Source organism: Lathamus discolor, chromosome 3, assembly GCF_037157495.1.
Source record: "Lathamus discolor isolate bLatDis1 chromosome 3, bLatDis1.hap1, whole genome shotgun sequence".
NCBI lineage: Eukaryota > Metazoa > Chordata > Aves > Psittaciformes > Psittacidae > Lathamus > Lathamus discolor.
Genome location: NC_088886.1, coordinates 6,457,561 through 6,470,068, shown reverse-complemented (window position 1 = coordinate 6,470,068; position 12,508 = coordinate 6,457,561). Strand labels below are relative to the sequence as shown.

Sequence of the window (12,508 nt, the reverse complement as noted above, 5' to 3'; positions counted from 1 at the left end):
AACTGGCCAGGCCCTGAGGCTTTTTGGTTAAAGAGTGCAGAACCTCGTTGGTTTTAAGCAGGGGATTTCTCCCTGGCCAAGAGCCCGGCACCTGGTTTTCCTCTCCAGCTCCTGGGAATGCAGATCTAAGAGGCCTTCGTGGCTGGTGGGTTGTGCACACTGCCATGGCTCTCTGCTCCAATGGGAGGCCCCGGGGAGGGGGCTTTGCCCCAGGACCTACCCCTTTGTAGGGCTTGTGGTGGGCAGCTGCCTCCCTCACCTCACCTATGGCTTCATCTGGAGCGAGTCCGGAGGAGGGCATGGAGATGCTGCGAGGGCTGGAGCAGCTCTGCTCTGGAGCCAGGCTGAGAGAGCTGGGCTGGGGCAGCCTGGACAAGAGAAGGCTCCTGAAGAGCGCAAGCTCTTCCTTTACTACTTCCCCATCAGCCCCACTTGTGCTGATGGGGAACGATCACTCAACCTGACTCTATTCGCCATGTACCACCCCAACAAGCTGCTCGGTGATGAACAAAGAACCCAGGTAGCCTCTCACTTTAAAACACGAGCTGGCTGCAGCCCAGATCCCTTCCTCTGCAGGGTCCTGCTCTGCTCCACTGCGGCTGGTTCACAAACGATGGCAAGGCTCACATATGGCTCTGGTTAAAAGAAACGAGCAGCGAGCCCTGTAAGAGCGGCTGGGGGAGAAACTTGAGCTTTGGAGATTAAATTTCAGCATCCTCAGGTGCAGATAATTTTACCGTATTTGTGCACGCTGCAGAAATTGAGGGAGAACAAAATGGAAGTGCTTTCTTTGGCATTGTCTCAAGCCAGCCTCCATCACCTAAGCAGGAGCGTTCACAGCTGAACAGCTTTCTAATGCCCCGTGCACTACCTGTGCCTCAAACTGCAGCTTATTTCTGCAGTCCCAGAGAGGCGGCAGAAGGAACGACAGAGTCAGCATTTAATTCAAAGTAATCCTAAATGCTAACGCAGAAGCACAGAAGACCCTGGATGTTGGCTCTACCAGCAGGTATAATGGATAAGGTTGCTGCATTTGGGTTTGGACTTCACTGTTTGTCATTCTCTTGTAGTTTTCGGGAGGTGAGAAGAATTTCTTGTCTCAGTTACTAGGCAGAAGCCAGACTACTTGAAAATAGGCACGTTTATTTCCAGGTTCTGCAGGACAAGGGGTAAGGCAGCAGAAGGGCCAGTAAAACACACTGCTCGGAACAAAGAGCTCTGCTTTACCCTGGCCAGCAGCAAAGCCAGGCAGTGAAACAGCAGCTGCTTAATCCCGGGCAGGAATGTGAGCGCATCCACCCCTGCTGCAAGAGGCAGGAATCTCCCTAGCGCACTGCTGTTAAACCCCAGCAACTACAGCCCACCTCCAAGGCAATCCGTGACTTTCCACAGGTAAGGAAGCGCATTCCCAGCTGCTGTTGCTTCAGGTGCAGCCGGTGTTTGGCACTGCTGCGGGTTTGTTTCAAAACCACACGCAGCCCATCCCAGAGGAGCCCCTCTGCAAGCCAGCTGGATGCTGTTCTAAACAGCTCATCCCCTCTTGTAAACCCTTCACTCTCCTGTGCTGCTTTCCTGGAAGTTCCCCCCTGTGCCAAGCTTATTTCTCCCCTCAGTTGTGCAAGGCAGTTTTGTTCAAGCAGGGGTTTGCAGTCTGGGATAACAAACAGCAGCCTCCTGCACAGGATTTCTTGTTTCACTCTTGCTCACTACAGTCGATGCACCTTCTTGCCAGAGAAGTACTTGTTGGAGTAAGGAGAACCCTTTACAAACACCAAGACTGTTGGAGTTCCAGCTTTTACAAAATACCTGCAAAGATTAAGAGGAATCCTTTGGCTTCCTTGTAGCTGGCCAAGTGTCATGCAAAGTGAGTGACTTCCATCCAGCTCAATAGAGCCTGATCTCCCAAAGGCCAGCGACAAGCTTTTGTGCTGATTAGCAGAGCCTGTTGGAGCCAGGCTACCCACATGCAAGGAGGAGTGTTTTATGAATCAATTCTTCTCCCAACAGCTACTTCTAATTAAATCAGATGTTATTCTCCCTCTGGAAGGAGGCTGCTTTTGCAACTACCCTCACAGCCTGAAATCTAAGGGTTTATGCACGCTGTGGAGCTTTATGGAGTGACAGCTCAGACACAGCCCGCAGCAGAGGACCTAGAGCTCTGCTCCCCCTGTAACAGACCAAGCCAGTTGTGCAGCAGGCTTCTTCCAGCTCGCTACAAGGTGGTGGAAGTTAACAGCACAACCTTCACAGCACCTTTTGGGCTGCACAAACGGCAAATTCTTCTCTCTAAGTAAGTGCATGACACTTTACAAGTCAGTGAAGCTGTGCTGCATGCCGTACTGGGGGCTGCTCACACAGCATTATTAACAGTGAGAGCATTGTTAACCTTCAATACACTATATGCTGCTGCTATTTTTTTCCCTAAAGTAGTACTATGTAGATGGGATCTGAAACAGCCCTTTTGTGCTACTGCTTGTGTGTAGCCCAACTCCCCTTCCCATCTCCATCCAATCCCGGAATGAGTTATCCTTGTTTTGGGGGAACGAAGTATGTAGGATGCTAAAGGCAGGCACAAAATCCATGCAGTCCCATTGCTTTATGCCTTCAAGAGTTAGGACTAATAAATCAGAGAAGATTAGGACTATTAAGGGTCCAAGATTTAGGACTGTTAAATGAGAGGACAAGCTGCACTTGGAGCCCAAAGCTCATATGTTTTGCTCTCTCTGGATATGTACAGGCACAGACTCACCTCTCGTGCTGTAGCACTTGTAGCAACGTGTGCTCTGGGTTCAGCTCGTACATTTCTTCTCTTTCTGCATCTTCAAAATAGAGCTGAAAAACATTTTGGAGGGTTATGAAATACCTAAGGTGCATGAAAGCAAACTATTAAGCTGTTGGAAGTCCAGTAACAACACAGCACGTATCAACTAGAGGTTCATCAAACTTCCATAGCTTGGACCAAGTGTGTCAGATGCAAACTTCAACATAGAAACTGGTTTGTGTAAATTCCAAGTCTTCCCTGTATAAATCAGCTTAGCTCCTTACAACAGTGGCAGCAGGAGGGCAAAATACACCGGCTCTTCCTGTGCTCCACAGAAAAGCAATACAAATCTACAGGTTGCTCTTTATCAGGTGAAATGCAGCAATGGTGTGAGCTAAACTGGGTAGGTTTAAAGATATCTGAACAAAACAAAGTAGATTTAAGAGATCCTAATCCAGCAAGTGTGTCTTAGACTGTACATATGATATCAAAGTGGAAGAGTTAGGATTGGAAAGGACCTTAAGATCATTTGGTTCCAACCCCTCTGCCATGGGCAGGGATGCCTCGCACTAGACCATGTCGCCCAAGGCTCTGTCCAACCTGGCCTTGAACACTGCATCATCTTGATGGGATTAAGTGCTTATGCACCTCCAGTTCTGAAAATAACCTGGGTTTTTAAGAGTATTTTCTCACTGGTATTGAGCAACTTCACAACACAGTCTACAAAACAGGCAGCCCACCAGCTTGATGGTCTAAATCTTCATTATCAGTATAAACAAGGGAATCTAAGCAGTATCCGTAAATACCTTCTATCGAATACAACATAAGCGGAAGACAAAAGAACTTTCATTTTCATTAATGAATTCTGGGTCCGTGTCAGCACACCTGGAAGACATCTGAGTTTATAAAGCAAACGTAGCTCTCCGGATCCTTATTTCACATCCATGTATGGTAAACAGGTAACAATGCCATTGCTCTCATACACTCAAAGCTGTGTATTTGTGTACAACACAAAACACACCAGAACAACCTTGAAAGAGAAGGAAAGTCAAACTCCTCACCTCGAGATTGCTGGGAAGGTATTTTCTTTCTACATCCCAAGGAGGTAACTCAGCAAACATCACCATTAAATGATCAATAAACCTAAAAGCCAAAACACACTTGGCTAGCTTAGACAAAGTGTTCAGCTTCAATAATGTGTACAGTTGCATTTGAAGGATGGTACAAATACATTAGCAGATTAGACAATAGACTGAAAGCAAGTTTAGATCACTAACAGTTTCTTCCCTTCAAACTCACTGCTTTCCCAGTGAGACCAAGGCCATGCTATTGGATTCACACTTGAGCAGTGCAACAACAAATTATTTCTAACTTTTCATTTTCACACAGAAAAAGATGCCAAACACCCTGAATTTTGTCCAAAATCGATTCTCCTTCTACACGGTCCCATCAGCACCACACTTCACCAGATGAGAGTGCTGAGAATACACCTGCGTGTCAGAGGCTTCTTTAGTTTGGTACTTCAGGAGTGCTGGTGGCCAGTTTGTTCCTATTTTCGCTTCCTTTGGTCACGCAAAGGTGTAGTGAACACTACCATATGAGAACCACGCTCTACTAACCTGCTTGCACTGGAATTTTAAGTCCTAGACTTAGTGGATGTGAGGAATACGAATCTCCCCACAGAGAATAAACCCCCCAAACTACAAATTCCATGTTTGTTTAACACTGCAAGCCCAGAAACTGAAGTTAACATCAAGACAAGTGGAATTCCCACCTTACCAGTCACTTCTTTATAGTCTGAAAGGGCTACAGCACTTCAGAGCTAGGCTTACTGAAAGCCCTGGGGAAAACTACGGGATCACTGTTGGTTATGAGAGATCCCTTTTGGAAGCTCTTTGTAAGATTTCATTCTTTCTGACACCCAGTATTATATTAGAGGGCTTCAAAACAGCACCTTAACAAACCTCAGGCATGCAGATGGGTTATAAGTGTTACTGCACTGCTCTCAGCTTGCACTTGCAAACCCCTTTATCACACTGGCTTAATATGCTGTATTTCTTTGAGCTATACATTTGTGTGACATTGAGATTTTGCCCATCATATTTTAAAGCCCATTTGTAAATCACAGAATATTCAGGCTGGAAAGGAGCTCAGGAGCTCATCTAGTGCCACCTCCTGCTCCAGTGCAGGGCCAGCTGAGACTGGAAATCTGGAACTACTTCATTAGCACGGCAGTGTTTCGCTTGCTGTCTGTTCTCATCTATTCAAACATGTCCATGCAAGAGCGCTGCTGACAATGCATTTACCTGGAGTTCTCATGGAAAGCCACAGTGAAGTCTGTTTGCTCGTGCTCAGGGTACAGAAAGAGGACAGGCCAGTTCAGGTTGCCATCAGCATCTAAGTGCACTTTTGCCCCCGTGGCGTTGTCAGATTGGAACCCGTCTAAGGATATCTCAGCCAGGCCACCTGATATTTCCTCTTCTTCATTTGAAGGCTCAAGAGCCAGCTTGATATTTCTTTCCTGGAGGGGAGGAAAGACGAGAGAACTCCCCAAACAACCAAACACCAAACAGGTATGGTGGGCAGAATAAGGGTAAAACATTAGCAGTCAGGAAAAGGACAAATTGTGTCATTTTAGTTAACAAGTCAGCTCTTAAACATGCTATCAAAAGCTTTCCTACAGTATCACACTCGAGTGACTGGTCTTCCCAGTAGAATCCAGAACCTCAGCCAGACACCCAGACTCCTCATAAAATGGATGAGAGGTGGGGATCCAGAGAGCCTGCATGCTGAGAGAACAGCCTGAGATAACATGGGGAAAGGGATGCATCTAAATCCTGTTCTTTGGGATCTCTCAGGCATAGTTTCAGGGTGCAACTACATGCACCAGCTCCCAAGAACATCCATTCTTCCAGAGAACTGAAGAAAGCTCCCTCTTTTCTTTGGAAAGACAACTGCAGAACAGATATAAATAACCCAAAATATTTAAACATAGCCCAAACTTGTGCTGAGGAAGGAGAGGGTTCAGGATTGATTCCTTTCTCTACTCTACCAGATGCTTATCTTCTTTCCTTCCACTGAAGTAATGTCCATCAACAGCAAAGAAAGCAAGGTTCATTGAGCCAGTGTGATGCTACAGCCCAGCAGCCAGAAAACTCTTTTGGGTGCTCAGTCCATCCCCTAACACTGGGTTTGTATTTTGCATTAGTTGTTACCTGAAATATGGCAACCTGGGAGCTGGGGCTTGAGCCACACAGATAAGGAGAATCATGTTTTTAACTCAGTTTTTGGCTCTAGGCTTCAGAAGCCTGTGTACAAGAGTAACATCTTAGAGACCGGACAGCTTTTAAAGCACCCAAACCAAACCACACAAAACCACTCCCCCTCACCGACCCACCTTTATTGCCGCAAGCAAAATTTCCTTTTCACACTGTTCTTTCTTCTCCATCACCTTTGCTTTCCTTGCATCCCGCTCCTGAGCTCGCTACATGGAAGAAAAGGTTGCACCATGGTCACACACAGCAAGTCAATGCCCATCACTGCTCTATCCTGCAGTGGAGAAATCAGCTCAGAACTCCAGAAGGGTCCCCTCTGGCTCTCTCCCCTACACATCTCAACACACACAATATGGAACCACCACTCAGTTTTATCTGGGGATATTAAACTACACAGAAACTGCTTTGGAGCACTCTTCAACCAAGGATCCCAAAGTGCTGTTTGACACAAAGCAGGTGACAAGCATTGTAGGCACCAGTCTGCCTTCACATTTACCTTCAATTTGTCAGCTTTAGCTCTCACTTCCACAAGCTTTTTCTCTTTTGAATCTATTTGCAAGCCCTTCTCACACCACGCTATAGCTTCAGAGAAATTCTTTAGCTCCATGTGACAGAGGGCTCCTGGAATGATCAAGATTTTAAGTTTCTAGTCAAGGAGTCAGTACACAACTACTATACAAAGCGGTGCTTATAAAGACAGCATTAGCCCTGGTGCTTTCAAGAGGCACACACGGCAGCACGTGTGTGTGTGTCACATTCGACTGTAGGCTTCCAGCAGGTCAGCTGAGGATAACATCTAACGTATTTCAGTAGTTCTTGCATCATTTGCTTATGTACTCACAGAAATCAGCAGAATGATGCTAGAAGTGCCTGTTACAAGCAAAATGGTCTCAATATAATTAATATTTCTGTATTTGTCTCATAAGGAAAAATAAAGTGGCAATTTCCATGGAGTGAAAAATGCTGGGGGGGGGGGGGAGTTGTGGAAAGCACCAAAAGTTATGCTGTACTCTATAGAAACAGGTCCAATGCCTCTGACAGATATAGAAGCTGAAGTGCAAAAAGCAAAAGGACAGTGTTTTGGCTGAAAACCCAAAGCAAAACGCAGAGCTCTGATTTGGGGCGACACAGCAATAACAACGCAAGGGGTCTCTTACAGTAACTGCTTCACTTTTCCGAAATGAATACTGTGCTGAAACAGTATGATGCTCACGCACAGCAAGTTAAGGTTACTTAACACAGAGACATGCACTGAAACAAAGCAACATCTAAAAGTCTGTTCCAGGGCTTCAACGAGTAAGAGCAATGTGCTTAAAGCTAACATGGGCACAGCTGTGTGGAAACTATGCTCCTTGCCCTCCATGCTTTAACTCTTACCTCTTATGATTGCTTTGAGGTGGGTGGGCTTTAGTTTTGTTGCTTGGATGGCATCATTGAGAGCAGAACGGTAGTTACCTACAAAGCAAAGGGAACTGCTCAGAACCTTTCGCTGACATGTAAAATCTACCCGGATCCCAAAATGATAAAACAGCTCATGTGGAGACTCTGTAATTCACTGTTTCCACAGTCACTGTGAGGAGAGTGAAGAAAGCAAGAGCAAACAAAGAGCAAGAAGTGAAAGGACAGGAATCCATCATTCAGGGAAGAGGTAAGTAACATGACTGTGAGCAAACCACCTCCCAGCTGCGACACACCGCAGCACTGAAAGGCCAAGAACACCCTCCCTTCTGCACAGATGCTGCTGGTAGGTTGGGGAGTAACTCGAGGAGGACAGGACCAGGAAAGAGGAAGAGGATGTGTTGCTTCGACAGATTTCTGGGGTCAGAGCATCCTCCTGCAGCTCCAATCACCCCGTGAATCTGTTCAGCATCAGCCCTACCAGAAGGGCTGCGACACCGGCCCTCCTGGTCGCCAACGCATGCGGCACACAGTGCCACCAACACTGGAAGCAGCCAGGACTGCAGTGGCCATGCCCTCATGGGGTCTGCAGTCCGTAGGGACATGGGGAAGCAGCCTGGGCTGAGGCAGGCGGGCATGTGCCCCGTTACCCAGGTAGAACTGCGCAGCCCCTCTGTTTGTGTGCAGCACCGCGTTCATCTCCGGGTCCTCGCACTTCTTCTTCAGCCCTTCGGTGTAGGCAGTGACGGCTTTCTGGTACTCCTTCTCCCTGAAGTACTCGTTCCCTTCGTTCCGGTACAGCCTGGCCAGCTCTGCAGGCAGCAGCAAAGAGCGGGGCCAGGGCCTGAGCGGAGCCCGCAGCGCCCCGGGGCACCCGGAGCCCCGCTGCGCCCCGCTGCGCACCTGCGGGGCCCTGCTCCTCGTCGAAGAGGAGGGACTGCAGACACGCCAGGTCCGGCTGCCGCGCCGCGTCGATCTCGGCCGGGCAGCGCTTCATGAACATGGGGATGGCCTCCAGCTCCTGCGGGGCACACACAAGCACACACCCCGGGCCTCAGCACCGCCCGGCGCCCGGTCCCCGCTGCCCCGGCCCCGCCGCCTCACCTGCTCCCAGGTGTCGGGGTGCAAACCGCCCCGGTACCGCGGGCCCCCGCCGCCGCCCGCACCGGGCTCCGCCATGATGCTGCCGCTGCGGCCCGCCCCGCGCCTGCCCAGCGGCCCGCCTCCGGCCCGGCCCCCAGCATCCTCAGCCCCGATCCCCGCCCGTCAAACCCGGCCCCCAGCATCCTCAGCCCCGGCCCCTCCGGGTGCGGAAATAAGGCAGCTCAAGGGGGATCTTATCGCTCGGACAGCAGGGATGCTGCGAGGAGGTGTGGGTCCGGCTCTTCAAGGGACAAGCGACAGGACAAGGGGAAACGGCCTCAAGCTGCACCAGGGCAGGTTTAGATGGAGCCGAGGAACAATTCCTGCCCCAAAGGGTGCCCAGGGCAGGGCTGCAGTCACCGTCCCTGGAAGTGTTCACACACCGTGTACTCGAGGCCCTCAGTGCCATGGGTTAGTGGTGGCCTTGGCACTGCTGGGGAACGGTCGGACTCGATGAGCTTTAAGGTGTTTTCCAACGTGGCTGACCCCGATTTCACCAGTGGCACATTGCAGTGGGCACACACAGCCAGGATATCAGCACCCTGCGGGGCAGGGACACTTACAGCTCATAGGAACAGCGTGGCCTGGACATTTTTACCCCCAGGCTCTGTATGTCCCCAAACTTCACGTTTCCTTGGTGTTTTGTTTGTTGTGGTGGTATTATTTTTATTACCGGTATTTATTATCATTTGGTTGGTTGATTTTTGCCCTGTCAAAGATTCTCTACCACTGTGAGGCTGCATCCCCAAACATGCACCATCCCCACACAAGCCCAGCAGACCCAGGTTGTCTCACCAGCCAGCCAGGGCTGGGATGCAGTCCCCGATACCACTCTTCCCCTCAATTCCTGCCCATCTGCAGCACTATGGCGTTCTCAAACTGAACAAGGCTCTGGAGTTCCCTGTTTTGCTTTAAGATTAACCTTCACCTTCATAGAACCGGCGTGTCTCCAAAGAAAAGGAAAGGTGCCTTCGTCTCCCTCTTAAAATCCCTCCTGCCGAGAACTTGGTGCCTAAAGAGGAAGGAAGCCCTCCTGCCTGCCCTAGCCAGCGCTCACACAGCCACACGTGCTGGTTAAAGCAGCTCAAGGACCTATAGCCAAGAGAGAGAAATGTCCCCAGCCCCACTGGGGAACATGGGCTGACCCCAGCTCAACCTGGTTGCAGGACACTGTGGCTGGCTCCAATGCAAGCTGGATTCAGGTCCATGCACCCAGAGCCAGACAACCTGCATGTCCTTGCAAAGGAACCAGAGCCATTCAGAGAGACCTCATGCAGCAACGCTGAGACATTCAGAGACGGGGATTTAAGGGACCTGCACTTTACTCAACAACTCAATGACGCCTTCCTTGTTGAGGAACAAAACCTCACCGGAGTTCTGATTCCAGACCTCAAAGACCGGTGGGTCCTCACAAACCCTCTTCCCCGCTATGACCACGAAGGGGTAACCCAGCTTGTTGGCATCCTTCAGCCTCTTGCCGATGGTCAGCTGTGTCCTGTCATCCAGCACCGAGTCCCCAGCGAGGTGTGGCAGCGCTTCGGCCATGTCGTCGTACACCCGCTCCAGCAGCGCGGCGCCCTCCTCCTCCTCCTCCCTGCTGCCCCTCTTGGGGGGGATGAAGCAGAGCTGGTAGGGAGCGATGAGGCTCGGCCATCGGATGCTGTCCTCCGTGGAGAGCACCTCGATGGAGGCCGCCAGGATGCGAGTGATGCCCAGGCCGTAGCAACCCATTTCTGCCAGCAAGGGCTTGTTCTCTGGGGAGTAGAAGACAGCATTGGAGACCGAGGAGTACTTGGTGCCCAGGTAAAACGTGTGCCCCACTTCGATCCCTCTGGTCTGGGTGAGCTTCCCCCCGCACGTGGGGCACGACGTTTGCTCCCCGTTTAACGTCTCCACGTTGGCTGCAAAATGCCCTTCGGGGCACAGCACCAGCCTGTCCTCGCCGACGTCTGCCGGCAGCTGGAACTCGTGCGACATGGAGCCGCCGATGCTGCCCGTGGCCGCCTGCACTTGGACGAAGGGCAGGCCCAGGCGGTGGAGGAGGCTGCCGTAGGCGCCGCACACCTCGCTGTAGGTGCTCCGAGCCGCCTCCTCGGACACGTCGAAGGTGTACATGTCCTTCATGTAGAACTCCCGGCTGCGCAGCAAGCCGAACCGCGGCTTGGGCTCGTCCCGGAACTTCCTGCTCACCTGGTAGAGCCGCAGCGGGAGCTGCTTGTGGGGCAGGCTGCTCTGAGCGGCCACCAGCGCCGTCACCGCCTCCTCGTGTGTGGGGCCCAGGCAGTAGCTCTTGCCGTGCCGGTCCCGCAGGCGGAACAGCTCCGGGCCCATCCGCTCCCAGCGCCCGCTAGCGTGCCACAGCTCCGCGGGGCTCAGGCTGGGCATGCTCAGCTTCTGCCCCGCCACCTCCCGCATGCCCTCGTCCACCACCTTCACCAGCTTCTCCATGGCGCGCACGGCGGCCGGCAGGTAGTGGAAGCAGCCGGGGCCGGACGGGTGGATGAGCCCCGCCTGCAGCATCAGCCGCTGGCTGCGGCAGGCGGGCTCCCCGTCCGCAGAGGGCTCGCCGCCCGCCTGCAGGTTGCGGGGCTGGAAGAGCCGCGACAGCAGCAGCAGCCGCCGGGCCCGCGGCGGAGCCGGGCAGCGCCATTGCCGCACCGCGGAGCCCATGGCGGGCGGCGGGGGGCGCCCTCTCACGTCGGGGGGGGGATCCTGTCCGCCGCCGCCCGGAAGGCGGAAGTGAGCGGGTGAAGCTCTATGGTTCCGACGGCGAGGCGGCGGGCGCCACCTGCCGGGCGGGCGTGCGGCAGGAGTGGGTGTGTGTGACCCCCCCCACCGGGTACCACTCGCAGCAGTGTAAAGATACGGGAATGACTGGGGTCAGGAACTTGGAATCGTTGTCACCAATGCACCCGTGAGCAGTGTGCCGTGCATACAATCACAGAATGGTCTGGGTTGGAAAGGACCTCAAGATCATCCAGTTCCCACCCCCTGCCATGGGCAGGGACACCTCACACTAAACCATCCCACACAAGGCTTCATCCAACCTGGCCTTGAACACCGCCAGGGATGGAGCACTCACAACCTCCCTGGGCAACCCATTCCAGTGCCTCACCACCCTAACAGGAAAGAATTTCCTCCTTAGATCCAATCTAAACTTCCCCTGTTTAAGTTTTAACCCGTTACCCCTTGTCCTGTCACTACAGTATGGGATGTGTAAAACCGACTTTGATTATAGTAAATGTTGCTGTCGATATAATGAAGGGAGAGAAGAAGAAACAAAGGAACAGAATAGTCTTTAATAATTTTTGACTGTTAAAATAATAAGGTTTTGTTTTACTCCTCGAGTGCTTTAAGGAAGGGGTTTGTGAAACCTATGCTTTGACTAAACAACCATATAAGGATAGAACCAGGGCAGTGATTAAGCTTGCGATAAACGATTCTTTATTAATAAATTACAAAGGGGTTCAGTTCCTCTTCCAAGCAGTTTCTTCACCGAAAAGCAAACCTCGGCAGCAAGAACAGAACAATGAAAAGAGGCCGCATCGGCATCCGGGTACCGATGAAGAAGGGACTGGCTGAGACCCAAGACCAAGAGGTACAAGAGACTGGACCCCAAAGACCCCGGTGTACGTCTTGGTGGAGCAGAGACTCCCCTACGCACCCAGCGCTGCTTGCTTATTGCCTCTTGATATTAATCAATTGTAATAAAATCATTAAATCAGACCATGGCCAAGATGGGATTTTCATAACAGCAGCATCCCTGTGGATGCACTGAGATCCCGCAGCCGGGCTGCAGTGGGGGAACGGGAAGTGAGTGGTTGTCCTCGGTTGTGGTGCAGACTGGCCCCGGGGGATGCTGCCCCTGCAGGGAGAACGCTGCTGGGGTTTGGTGGCCCCTGAGCATCGCAGCTCTGCTGTCCTGCGGCTG

General features: G+C 51.7%; 2 protein-coding genes across 2 annotated transcripts; both read right to left on the bottom strand.

Annotated features, from left to right (window-relative positions):
• Window positions 1–1,123: 1,123 nt before the first annotated feature.
• Window positions 1,124–8,636, bottom strand: TTC4 (tetratricopeptide repeat domain 4). Its single transcript, XM_065673272.1, has 10 exons — window positions 8,539–8,636; window positions 8,338–8,455; window positions 8,085–8,246; window positions 7,414–7,491; window positions 6,533–6,657; window positions 6,159–6,245; window positions 5,068–5,282; window positions 3,823–3,904; window positions 2,750–2,832; window positions 1,124–1,806 (listed from the first exon to the last, which is right to left on the bottom strand). The coding sequence occupies exons 1-10, from the start codon at window positions 8,611–8,613 to the stop codon at window positions 1,707–1,709; spliced, it is 1,125 nt and encodes a 374-aa protein (XP_065529344.1). The 5' UTR covers window positions 8,614–8,636; the 3' UTR covers window positions 1,124–1,706.
• Window positions 8,637–9,881: 1,245 nt separating this feature from the next.
• Window positions 9,882–11,290, bottom strand: PARS2 (prolyl-tRNA synthetase 2, mitochondrial). Its single transcript, XM_065673271.1, has one exon. The coding sequence runs from the start codon at window positions 11,245–11,247 to the stop codon at window positions 9,883–9,885; it is 1,365 nt and encodes a 454-aa protein (XP_065529343.1). The 5' UTR covers window positions 11,248–11,290; the 3' UTR covers window position 9,882.
• Window positions 11,291–12,508: the final 1,218 nt, after the last annotated feature.